Below are 13145 nucleotides of genomic sequence, written 5' to 3'. Positions count from 1 at the left end.
ACGTGCCGCACTCAGCCGTGCGGTAAACAGCGGAGCGAGCGGCGAGCGGCGAGCGGCTGCGGATTGATGCCGACTCCAGCGCGTCAGGAGGCGACATGTGTCCATAGAACCTCTGGTCCTCCTCCACCTCAACCCCGCGGCACTGATGAAGCCTCCTCTGCCGGAGCCACAGCGGGCCGAAGGGCGGATAGAGGAGAGAGAGGATGTACTGGCGCGTCGGCTTCGCCTGGAGCCGCTCCTACGCGCTTGAGCTGGGCCTGAACAAGAGCTTCTCGCTCGGCTTGAGCGGCTCCGAGGAGCATCTGTCGCTGTATGGGTACATCATTGCCTACCCGCTGCAGGAGTACGGAGGGATCATGTCTGCGTTAGGATTTGACTCCTGGTGGAGAAAAACGCTCTACATCACCGGGGGCGCGCTGCTCGCCGCCGCTGCCTATTTACTACACGAGCTGCTTGTCATCAGGTATCTATCTATCTATCTATCTATCTATCTATCTATCTATCTATCTATCTATCTATCTATCTATCTATCTATCTATCTATCTATCTATCTATCAGTAGTAATTATTATTGCTGTCTATGCAGGTATTAGCCTATATTTTATATAAATATTTAATTAATCATATCAGAATTGCTGTAATTATATATTATTATATAAGTAATTTTATATTTTTAAATATGGCATAGGTATGAATAATAATAATTGGTGGTGGTGGTAGTAGTAGTAGTAATAATAATTGCCATATATGCAGTACTTATGTATAAAAAATATAATACATATAAGCACAACATAGAACAAAAACGTTGATGAAAATATTTTATAATATATAATAAAGCACAAGTACTGCTTTTATACAGTATACTGCTTATATATAATACTACTACTACTATTATTATTACTATGTACATGCAGTGCTTGTGCTTTTAAATATATTTAATTATTTATGGAAATATATTATAAAATTATAAATATATAAAAATAGATAAAAGTGTATGTGTTTGTATATATATATATATATATATAATTCTCCTTTGGATGGAGTAAGATGGGCATGTACAGAAAAAATATTACCTAAATTAATATCTTGGAAAATCATGTCAACACAATGCAGTCCATTCATTATCCTCCAGTGAAGAATGAATACCTGCTAACTGAATGAATTTTGAGCAGAATGCTATTTATTACCTCGTCTAAAGCCTGCATTTTGACATGTTGATGTGTGGTGTGTCAAGGGCACGGTTGCTGGAGCGTCTCTGTGTGCAGGCCTTGAGGATAATGTCTCCTTGTGTTACTGTGATGTGACAGAATGACCTCTATTGACCCCTTGTGAGACGGTGTAAATAGTGACCCGTCAATATAGTGGTCAGTGCCAGTTGAGTTTAATTCTGTGCTTTAGCTTCGTCTCTGACCTTTGCAGAAATGGAGGTGCTGTTAGTCCTCAGCAAAACATCTCGGGTTACACGAGGCCCTGGGAAAGGCTGATGGATTTGCTGTTATTCCACAATCCTTCACATGAGCTATTGATTCAGAGATGCATTACACAAATACAGTTGAAATATTATTGATTTAAGATCAAACACGTAATCATAGGTATGAAACTAAAGAGAAAGTGAATGACTACGATGCTTTTAATGAATTTCAGCAGTAGTGAAGTGGACAGTGACTAAATTCTGCTGATAGAGAACACTAAAGACTGAACTTTCAGGTTGACCTAAAACATTCTGGAATATTTCTGGTGAATTATGTAACAAGTTTTAGGATTTGATTTAATTTATTTATTTTAACTTGGTTTAAGAATGAAGAAATCCCATAGACATTGTTCAGAATATCATAGCAATGAAAAAAATAAATAAAAAAACGAGTTTATATTGCCTTATGTAATTCTATTTCTTTAATATTATTTCTTCCTTAAGCAATAAAAATAGAGTTTCTAAGGCACCCAGAGCTTTCCATTTTGGTTGCTGCTGTATTTGATCATCCTGCTCATTTGTAGGGATGGGACGGTATGAAAATTTAACATCACGATTATAGTGACTAAAATTATCACGATTATCAATATTATCACGGTTTTGTTGAAACGAGATGAAAGTGTTCAAAAATAGTTGATGCTCACACTGAAAACATTTCAGCAAGTTTTATATTTAATAATCAACAAACAACTAATAAAACAAGCAACTCTATGCACTTAATTTAAAGAAAGATTAAATTCTGTGGCATTTCCTTCCTTACAATGAAAAGTGTACAAGCATAGAAAAGCATAGAAAAGTCACTGACTTTCGCCATTCCTTCTCGAAAAAAAACAAAAAAAACATTGTGCGCTGCGCTTGCGTCAGACTGTTGCTGGCTGGACATGATTTAATAGTGAGTTATTAAAACCGCGATAATCAAACACGGTTTTAATGATAATTCATTTTTAAACGATATTACTAACCTTCAGCACATTTTATCACGGTTATCAATAAAACCGGTTATCGTCCCATCCCTACTCATTTGTAAATGTTTTTGGTGCATTCTGAAACACAAAATAGATCATTTTAGAATTTGATGAACTTGGTTTAAAATGCTAAAATACTGAAACATTTGTAGTTTTTTTTTAAATAAAATTCTGTAGAATTTTAAGGAGGTTTCAGAGCCATATGTGGAGACTAGAATATTATAGAAACCAACTAGAAATACATTAAAAACTTTTATAATTTGATAATATAATTTTGAAATGTTTCTGTCAATATCGATACATTTAGAATATGATGTAGTTGGTTTAAAAATGATGAAATGTAAAAAAAATCTAGACACTTAAGGTGGTAACTGAGCCATATCTAAAGATCAGAATATTAAAACAACCAATCGGAAAACACATTAAAACAGCATCAAAATAATTTTTTCCCCCTGCATAATTCAATTTGATAATAAAATTTCTCCCAAAGTAATAATATGATTTCTCCCATTAGTTTCTAATGGGCCCAAAGCTTTTCACAGTAGATGCTGCTGTATCTTGCTCATTTTTGGAATGTTTCTGGTGCATTTTCAAACAAATGTAATATTTTTAGGATGTTTTAGTGTATTTGTAAACTGTTTGATCTCCGTTCTTTTCTAATGCACTTCCGTATTTGCTGTCCTGCAGGAAGGAACAGGAGTTGGACTCTGAAGACGCCATCATTCTGCATCAGTTTGCCCGGCCCAAAACTGGAGCCCCTAGCCTGTCCCCCTTTTGCCTGAAGATAGAAACGTACCTGCGGATGGCGGACCTTCCCTACCAGGTATCCAAACATATGATGATGAAGATATGTTGTGAAAAGAGATGGATGGTTTTTAAACACACAAACTATTTTCTCCACAGAACTATTTCGATGGGAAGTTGTCTCCTCAAGGGAAGATGCCGTGGATTGCGTATAATAAGGAGCAGGTGTTCGGGACAGAGTTCATCATCGACTTCCTGGAGGAGAAGCTCGGCGTGAACCTCAACTCCAGCCTGAGTCCTCAGGAGAAAGCCATCTCACGCGCCATCACCAAGATGGTGGAGGAGCACTTCTACTGGTGAGACTGAGCTGGGGGTTTTTTCATGTTGTGGTCTTGAACAGCCTTTTTTACCTCATCGTTATATTGTTGAAAGACAGCCTTTCATATGTGGATTCCAACTTGAACATGATAAACTGGAAGGTTGATAATCTAATGCAATGTGTTTTGCTATAGGACAATAGCATACTGTCAATGGGTGGACAATGTGGAGGAGACGCAGAAGATGTTAGCCACAAATGGGCCACTGAGTGACCTGCTCAGTTGGATCTTGAGTCAGGTGACCGGCAGCATTGTGAAGAGAGAGATGTACGGCCACGGGATCGGACGCTTCTCCAAAGAGGAGGTTTATTCTCTGATGGAGAAAGACATGCGCACTCTTGCCACATTCCTTGGTATGTTTTGAACATCTGAGGCACAGTTTGTGAACTTTAATGAAAGGATATGCTGCATTTGAGTCATTTTTCATATATAATATTGGTCATTCTAGATGAATCTCAAGGGTTCAGAGCTTTTGAAACGGGTTACAAAATAATGCAGCAATGGATCTGTGCTGCCCTCTAGTGTCCAGTTAGCATAAATCCTCCTTTCATTCTACAAAAAATTATTTTCTTTTTAGTATTTTTCTTAATATGCAGTACATTTTAAATCAAGATACAGTTCACTTGAGAATCAGAATTACTTCATTAAATCTTGTTTCCTGAAATATGTGAGTTTATGCTTAAAACAAATGGGGGTAATGAAAATAAACTTAATTCTAAGGCAAAACAAGATTGTTGTTCTCACACCGTTTTAAGTATAAATTTAATTTGATAAAATTTTATACAATTTATACATTAATTTTGATAAATTTTTCAGAAAACAATACTTAATAATCTAATTTTATTATTCAAATAAATGTGTCTTGATGCATAATCATGAAAAGAAACCTACTCTTACTACAGGTGGGTTGCTTTGAAAACCTGTTTCCTTCGTGGGATAAAAGAAAAGGAAATTGTGACTTTTTATCTCACAATTCTGACTTTTTTTCTCTCAATTCTGAGTTTATATCTCACAATTTTGACTTTTCTTAGAACTGTGATGATACAAATGCAATAAAAAAAGTCAGTTTCATTTTTTTAAGTCCGTGGTGGGAAAAAAAGAAAAGAAATGTAAATTCAGAAATAAGAAAAAAAAAGTCTTTGAGCTGTAAATTGAGAATTCTGAGAAAATTGCAAGATATTAACGTGCAATTCTCAGAAAAAAAAGCCAAATTGTAAGATATAAATTTGCAATTGCATTAAAAAAAAACATCAGAATTGTCTGAAATAATATCACAATTACCTTTTTTATTTTTTAATCCGTGGTAAAAACAAGCTTCCATAGGTACCTGATCCATATCATAGCAACAAACCAGAAAACACATTAAAAAACATAAAAATAGTTTAACAATATAATTTCTCCCACAGGCAATAAAAAGTATCTAATGGGCCCGAAGCTCTCCACAGTAGACGCTGCTGTATTTGGTCATCTGGCTCAGGCTATGTGGACTCTCCCAGGAACGCGTCAGGAGCAGTTAATCAAAGGTGAGCTCATTAACTCATGCTTTTTTGTATGAGAATACTGTCATATAAATTTATGAGCGCATTAACTGACTAAAGCAGTTTCATCGGTGCAGGTGAGTTCATCAACCTGGCCATGTACTGTGAGCGAATCCGCCGGAAATTCTGGCCAGAGTGGTTTGTAGACGTCGACGACCTTTACTACGACGGACTGAGCGAGGAGCCGGATTCTCCTTCCCAGCTTCCGGATTTGGGTCTGTACTCACGCAGCGGCAGCTTCCAGGAGCAGGAAAGCTCTCTGTCGCACCACAACACGCCGTCACAGGACAGCGATGCCACTGGACACTCTCTGTTCGACTCGGACATGGACACCGAATGCTCGGACATGGAGCAGTTGAAGTGAAAACCACACCTCCTTGATGAGGCATCTGAACGGGCCCCGCCCCCTTTGTTTTCCCACAAGCCTTTTAGCAGGAGAAGGGCTGGTCAAATAAAGATGTGGTGAAGTGGCAGTGGTTTCCAGACTCTGAGTAAGGGATAGCAATAAAGCAGACAGGAAAGGTATTCTGACACTTTTTAATTAATTAGAAAGAGGATTTTATTGAACAGTCGCGCCACGACAGTCTATAGAGAATCCAGGAAGAAAACAGAATAAAAAAGAGTGAGAATGACGCTATAGCTGAATCACTCCTCCTGCGGTGTGACATCATCACTGCCCTTGAAATCAGCAGAATGACATCATCTCATGTGACCACTCCCCATTCACCGAGTGGGTTTGTAGCTAAACAGCACTTCTTACGTCCTGGGGTTTATTAGTATATGGTTGGATAGACAGAAAGAAGGTTTTTGGGTGGTTATTGAAATGTGTAGATACTTGACTGATGAAGACGGAATCATTTCTAATCTAAAATTCATGTCCAGTTTTATTTAGTCGAATCTACAAAGCTCAAAATGGAAAATGCAGAGCGAGAAAGCTGAATTTCCTCAAACCACTGCAGCATAGTAGAATTCCCAAATTGATGATCTTTCCATTTTAATTTTTTATGGCCAATTATGCAATGCATTAATGAATAATTCACCCACAAATGAAAATTCTGTAATTTAATCATCCCTATATCATCTCTAGTCTATATGACTTACTTTATACTGACAACGGATACATTTTAAACAGTTTGTGATTTTTATTGATTTTTTTCAAACAATAAAAGCATACAGTGATCAGAGGCTGTGAAGATCTAAAAAAGCATTATATATATATATATATATATATTACATGGAATTATTTATTTAGATGAATAAAGTTTGCCTTTTTTGGAGTATCATATTTGATACATCTGGCTTTTATGGTTTCATGGTTCATATAATATGATATACGAGCATGTGGAGATCATACTCAATTTTCTCTAGGCATAACAGACTATTTACATAAAATGCATATGAATATCAGTTGTCGCTCTAGCTGGATGTATCATATTTGATGCTCACATTTTAAAAGTGCTTACAAAAAGATGTGAACCACAACATTTTGGAAAGATAATAAAAGGCCTTTTACTTTCTAAAAAAATATAAATTATGGATTTTTCGAAAGAAAATTGAGCATGTCGATAATCTAAACGCGTATTTAACTTTGCACACATGAAACAAGGTTTAACATCAGTCATATCTCATGTCTCATCACTACTCCCTTCATATTTGAATATTGACAAATTACAATTAGATTTTGGCTGAATTATTCATATAGGTGCAAATATTGTTAATATATTATTATAAAAAGACAAATATGGTCATTTATTTGTTTCTGTTTCAAAGCCTGTTTTCAGTAACAAGATGCAGATTCTGAATGCAGCCGCACTATTGAAATATATATACAGCGAGAGACTCATATGTGTGTGCAGATGTTATATGTGCTAAAAACATGACTTGTGTTTGTCCAGCAGCAAACACTTCAGATAGGGATCTGTGATTGTGCAAGAGCGCCTCCTGTGGGCAGCATCATGACAGAAAACACTGGAGCAGAATAGAACAAAATACCCTGGTAAATGCAGCCATTACAGGAGACAGACAGCTGATGTGTGTGAGTGTGTGTCCATCTGAGTCATCGTCACACATCAACACACTCGCAGAAATGATCTCCCAGGGGCTGATGCGCAATGAATGAGACTTATGTTTTTTTCTGTTCCATAATGAGATAAAATCTGTATCTTGCTGTGCCGTATAAACTTCCTTCCTGTTGCCGCAAATGCCCTTTTAATATCTTGAACATAATCCTGCATTAAGATGCCGTCTATATAGAGCACTTCTTAGAAAAAATGGGAAGTGTCTTGCCATTTTTACGTCCCTTTAAATGCAAATGTACTTATTTGATGTTTGTTTAAATGCAACATTATTAAGAAATGTGTAAGAAAAAACGGTTTATGTAAACATCAGGTTAATTAACTGGTGCTTTGTTAGAAATAAAAGGTTTGCATGCCAGTAATTATTTAAACGTACCAAAGACTTAAAGGAACAGTTCACCCAAAAATAAAAATTTGCTGTGAATGGGTGCCGTCAGAATAAGAGTCCAGACAGCTGATTAAAAAACATCACAATAATCCACAAGTAATCCACGCCGGTCCAGTCCATCAGGTAACATTTTGTGAAGATGGAGAAAACAATATTGAGGATAGAGGATTCATATTTTACCCCGAGGCAACAGTATAAAGTTAAAATGTGTTAAAGATGAGCGTGTTTCTTACAGACGTGCAGCTTTGCACTTTACAAGATGTTAAGTGATTGACTGGAGTGGTGTGGATTACTTGTGGATTATTGTGATGTTTTTTCAGCTGTTTGGACTCTCATTCTGACGGCACCTATTCGGGGGAGCAAGTGATGTAATGCTAAATTTTTCCAGATTTTTCCAAACAAACTCATCTACATCTAGATGGCCTCAGGGTGAGTACATTTCACACACATTTTAATTTTTTGGTGAACTATTCCTTTAAAGTACAAAGTCCTAAAATTGGCAGCCAGTCTGAGTACTAGCATCATATTCCTTCTGAAGATGTTTGTTTGCTTGTTTGTATTGTTCTTGATTTAAGACGTGCCTGATTAAAAAAAAAAAAAAAAAAAAATATATATATATATATATATATATATATTATAAAACAATTATTTATATATTTTCAAAATCTTTTTCTTTTTTTCTGTATGTACTATGTGTTATTCCTGGACTACTTGACCTTTTTTAATTTTCGCTTGTGATTTAATTTATATTTGAAAGTATTGCAAAATACTTTTTATTGACTTTTAGTGAGTTTTATATGTTTTCATATCTGTAGTTGTGTTTTAGTTAACTCTGAGAGCTGTATGTTTTACACGCTGTTTGTTTGATTATATTGAATGAATTTCAGACGATGCTCACCAGGCCAGAATTCAAGGCTTGTCTTCAAAAACTCACTACAAGCGTTACAGACTATTGCAAATGAATTTTTAATGGTTCCTTGTTGAGCTTTAGTTTCTAGCTACTTTTATCATCCATACATGACAATCTTGTAGTTATTTTCCTCCCAAGACATACAGCCGCACTCATATACCAAAAGTGATGGAGATATGGCAACCCAAAGATGGAATAATGTTGGAAGGGCAATACTAAAAGTTCAAAATCTCCGTTTCCTCACAAGTGTGCCGATTTTAGAGCCGTATTACAGAGTCTGTGTTGTGTGTATCATGACCCTGTTGGATTTATGGATTTATTATGGGCTGCACATAATATTGGGGAGGGGGGGTTTGTGTACATGAACTAATGATCACCGTAACATAAATGAACCAAAATTGTCTGGAGAATGTGTTAAAGATAATAAAAATAATTCATAAAATATAGCTGTATTAAATTAACCGATTCTGGTTGTGTGGTTTCTGAGTTCATTCTTTAACTCTTAATATTCTTTACTAATAGATACATGATTTAGAAAAGACTATAGTCGTCTGTCACAAATTGTTGCTTAGTGAAATTAGCTAAATAATTTTAATGTTTTTAAATCAAAATATTGTGTTTGTTCTATGTTATTAGTTGTGTTTTTATTATTTACTAATTCAGTTAATCTAAATTAGCAATTAACATTTTTACGTAAAAGCGGAACAGCCATTGTGAATGTGCGAGGCTTCCGGTGTTATCACTTCCAGTTATTTTAACCTTACAAAAACAATCTGTTAAACTGCTTGATATTGCAAACTGGTATTTGTTAGCCTATAATATATTATCGTAATCATAAACACACTGGTTTGAAACGCAAATGAGTTACTTTGCTATTATTTTAGTAGGCTAATAATGAAAAGGAAGTTTCGCACATTCAAACAAAATAACACAACGTTACTTCCGCGTTGCAAAGTAAGGTGAACACTTGCCTGTCCTGTGTGCCAGATTGTTGGAAATCCAACATAAGATTTAGAGAACACAGAGGTTTTAAAATTAATCCAGTTTTAAAGCTGATATTCAACCTTAAGCAATCCATAAAGTGTGTATGTGCTATCTGCTTCAAAACAAGAACTTTCCAACGGTAAGAACTTTCTCTCAAACACAACCTGGTCAGGAAAAACAGATAGGCCTACTCACGTTACAAGAGTCAAATTAATATGATTCACAACCAATATGCAATGACTTAAGACTTTTGACTTGCACGTTATCAAGTAACCTTTACAAGTAGGATACCGTATGCACTGACAACTTTACAGACAAGAAGAGTGACTTCAAACGGTAGGCTGCATTTATAAAATACACCCCAAACTCATTGCATGACTTTATGACAGTATATTTGTCTAAACGGAACATGCAAACAGATAGATAACTGTAATAGGCTATCTCACTTTTATTAAGAATAGCTTTTCTCCAACACATTGTAGTCAACAGATGGCGCTCGCGGCGCACTCTCACAAATGCGGCTTTACGCAGTTTTTCAAGGCAATGAAAATTCAGGCCCTAGGATTCACTATTCATTATATACACACAGTAAATAAAATTGACATCTAGTCTTTTAGTCGTTTTCCTAAAATTGTACATTGATGGAGCAGTAAAGAAAACTGGCCGATGATATTGAAAAGACCGTCTGATAAATAGGCCTAGTAAAATGCAATAGGCTATATTTGATCATTTAAAAGCTAATTGTTTAAAATCTATTATTACAATATCACTAGCAGTAGTTTGTTATTTTGCTTTCATAAACGTAAAGCCATTTGCCAGTTTGAATTTTTAAAATTAAGTCCTATTTAGATCCAGAATAGCATCATGAAATATTCACGTAGGTCTCCGATCTCTTTCGGAACACGTTTGAACCCGTCAAATCCGTTTTCTTCGCCAGTGAAATGGCAAACATTTGTCTCCATGGTCACGCAGAAATCGAAGCGAAGGAATTGCAACGGGCTGCGATGGATCTACTGCATCATCTCATCCCGAGGCAACATTATATTCAGCAGCCTTGATGCTCGAATAATGTGTGAAATTGTGAATCCATTTAGGATCTTCATGCGCAGGACACAGATTGATGAGAGGCACTTCTTTATATAAAAACGTATTCATTTAATGACAAAAGGCGTTTAAAAACTGTGCAATTTTTCTGTCAAAACCAAATACATTACTGGTCTCAATAGGGCACACTGACAGCTTGTGCTTTGGCAGTGCCAGGTTAAGTGCACAAATATACAAGTATCCACAGAGCCATAGAAAATGCAACTGAAAAATCCTCGCACAATGTCCATGTTTTTCGATGCAGGCCATCAAATCAGCGTAACACAGCAGGTGTAATATTTCCCGTCAAAGAAAAGGAGACAAATTTGGGATAAACAAGCAACACAAAAGAGCAAACAGATACAAACATGTTGAGACTTATACATTTAGTTGACGCACAAAATCACACAATGTTACTATAATTATAATGGGCAAGATGAACTGGCCTCTGTTAGTCTGTAATTATTATTATATTGTCTTCGTTGCTTTTTAAATCTTGAATGATGACGAATGGTGAATGATTACAAGCAAGAACAATTTGCTTTTATTATTATTATTATTATTATTATTATTATTATGTCGTCATCAATGCAGTTTTTACATCTTGTCATTTCCACAAAAAGCGTTTCCAGACAAATGACTGAAATTAAATAAAAGCTTGGTTTGTTGTTATCTTTAATATAACATATCATAAATTAGACAAGCCTGTTTTGGTTTCTTTTAGATTTCCTAGATTAGAAAAGACTAAATAACCAAAAATGGTTTCAATTAAGAGGAGGAAGAATCTTTATAAACAAGCCACTGTCTCAAATCATGAACGCTTTTGGTGCACGCTTATAGAAATTCACTCAAAATGTTAAGAAAGCCCAAACTGGGTGGTTAATTATAAAGAGCTGGTATCCATTAATTTTATTTATGAATATAAAATTCGATATGATCCACAAAATTCTGCGATTCTGGGTTTTACTGCTTCCTCAGGCCTCTGTTTTGCACCAGCTGTGTGAATTCGTGATCTGCATGAAATCAGGCTGCTTTGCCTGTGAAAGACCGACACACAGCAGCACTTGGCAGCCTTTGTTGTGACCGAAATGAGACTTTTAAAGAATTGGTCACGTTTGTATTTAACAGCTATACTTTCAGATAAATTAATAGTATGTACATGGTGTTGTTAATAATAATAATAATAAAATAACAATAATAAATATTGTTATAGTTGTTAATTTTTCATATTAGGAATTTTTGGATTTTTTTATTTATTTAAATAATTTAGAAATATTTAGTTTATTATTATGATTATGGTTATTATTATAAGGTTATTTATTGCCATTCATATATAAAGGCGAATGAAATAGACATAATTTTAATCAGTATTAAACATTTTTTTTATTGTGACGGAAAGAATAGTAATAATAATAATAATAATAATAATAATAACGAAGCATTTTCCATTAATATATGGAAGAGAACGCACAGAAGACTGCACCGGATTAATTTCAATCAGTAAGAAACCTTTTGTGGTCATGAGGGGAAGATGGCGCGCCCCTGACGCCTTTTTTTCACAGCTTTCGGTTGGAAGTGACATGATGCTTTCACAGATCCTCGGAATTAAAAAAAAAAGAAATCTCTTAAATAAAATAATATTTACGTTCCACCTTTAAGTTCAGCCGCGGTGCGTAACGCCTCAGAGCGTGTTTTCTGGCGCCCGCGCCCGTATATTGTTCGCGCAACCACGCGCCCTCGGAGGTGCCACACACAGAGACACTTCATCACCGTCGGTCCGCCCCGAGCGGGCTTGTGACCGGGACAAAGAGACAGTCGATTATGTTTCAGGCCGCCCCTTTCTCACGGAACAGGTGTCTGTGCGCCGTGGTGAGGCGAGGCGTCCTCGTACACATCCTCGTTCCCGGGCATCGGACCGTTTTGGGGCGTCATTCGCTTCTCCTTCTGCCGCCGGTTGCAGAACCAAACCCGGACTACCTCCTTCTCCAGCTGCAGGCTGTCCGCCAGCGAAGTGATCTCCGACGCGCCGGGTTTGGGGCACTTGAGGAAATGGCTCTCCAGGGCCCCTTTGACACTCACCTCGATAGAGGTCCGCTTTTTCCTCTTCCTCCCCTGCGCCGCGATCTTGTCCAGGCTGGTCGGGCTTCCCGAGGTGGAGTCCGCCTCCTCCAGCCATTTGTTCAGCAGAGGCTTGAGTTTGCACATGTTCTTGAAGCTCAGCTGGAGCGCCTCGAACCTGCAGATGGTGGTCTGGGAGAATACGTTGCCGTAGAGGGTGCCCAGCGCGAGCCCCACGTCCGCCTGCGTAAAACCCAGCTTGATCCGGCGCTGCTTGAACAGCTTGGCGAACTGCTCCAGGTCGTCTGAGGTCGGAGTGTCCTCGTCTGAGTGCAGGCTCTGCGGATGGCCGTGCTCGCTCAGATGAGGGCTGTGGTGCTCCTCATGGTGCATCCCCGGCTCTCCGTACCCGGACTGAGAGTAGATCAAGCTCTGCCCGTTAGTGTTGTTCATGCTAGGCATGGTGGTGGCGCGCCAAGTGCCTGCCTCGTGATGCTGCTGGCTCTGGTGTACGAGATGCGCCTGCCTCGGCGAATGCTGCAGCTCCTCCACC

At 37.3% G+C, this 13145-nt stretch overlaps 2 protein-coding genes across 2 annotated transcripts; one reads left to right on the top strand and one right to left on the bottom strand.

The window, feature by feature from the left end:
* Positions 1–26: 26 nt before the first annotated feature.
* On the top strand, positions 27–5739 carry LOC132105540 (failed axon connections homolog). Its single transcript, XM_059510718.1, has 6 exons — positions 27–463; positions 3123–3258; positions 3339–3535; positions 3692–3909; positions 4963–5079; positions 5172–5739. Exons 1-6 carry the CDS (start codon positions 204–206, stop codon positions 5456–5458), a joined length of 1215 nt encoding a protein of 404 aa, XP_059366701.1. The 5' UTR covers positions 27–203; the 3' UTR covers positions 5459–5739.
* A 4135-nt stretch (positions 5740–9874) lies between these two features.
* Positions 9875–13144, bottom strand: LOC132105373 (POU domain, class 3, transcription factor 3; the record flags this gene model as incomplete). The annotated part of the gene is made up of 1 exon (XM_059510458.1): positions 9875–13144. A coding segment is annotated over one exon (768 nt), but the record flags the coding sequence as incomplete, so codon positions are not given.
* Position 13145: the final 1 nt, after the last annotated feature.

Source organism: Carassius carassius, chromosome 26 (assembly GCF_963082965.1).
Source record: "Carassius carassius chromosome 26, fCarCar2.1, whole genome shotgun sequence".
Taxonomy (NCBI): domain Eukaryota; kingdom Metazoa; phylum Chordata; class Actinopteri; order Cypriniformes; family Cyprinidae; genus Carassius; species Carassius carassius.
The sequence above is the reverse complement of the archived record's forward strand: the minus strand, read 5'-3'. Positions and strand labels throughout refer to the sequence as shown.

Coding starts and splice junctions, on each gene's coding strand:
- LOC132105540 (XM_059510718.1), top strand. CDS start 204: ATGTACTGGCGCGTCGGCTTCGCCTGGAGCCGCTCCTACGCGCTTGAG. Junction 3,536..3,691: donor GTGGAGGAGCACTTCTACTG/GTGAGACTGAGC, acceptor GTTTTGCTATAG/GACAATAGCATACTGTCAAT. Junction 5,080..5,171: donor TCAGGAGCAGTTAATCAAAG/GTGAGCTCATTA, acceptor TCATCGGTGCAG/GTGAGTTCATCAACCTGGCC.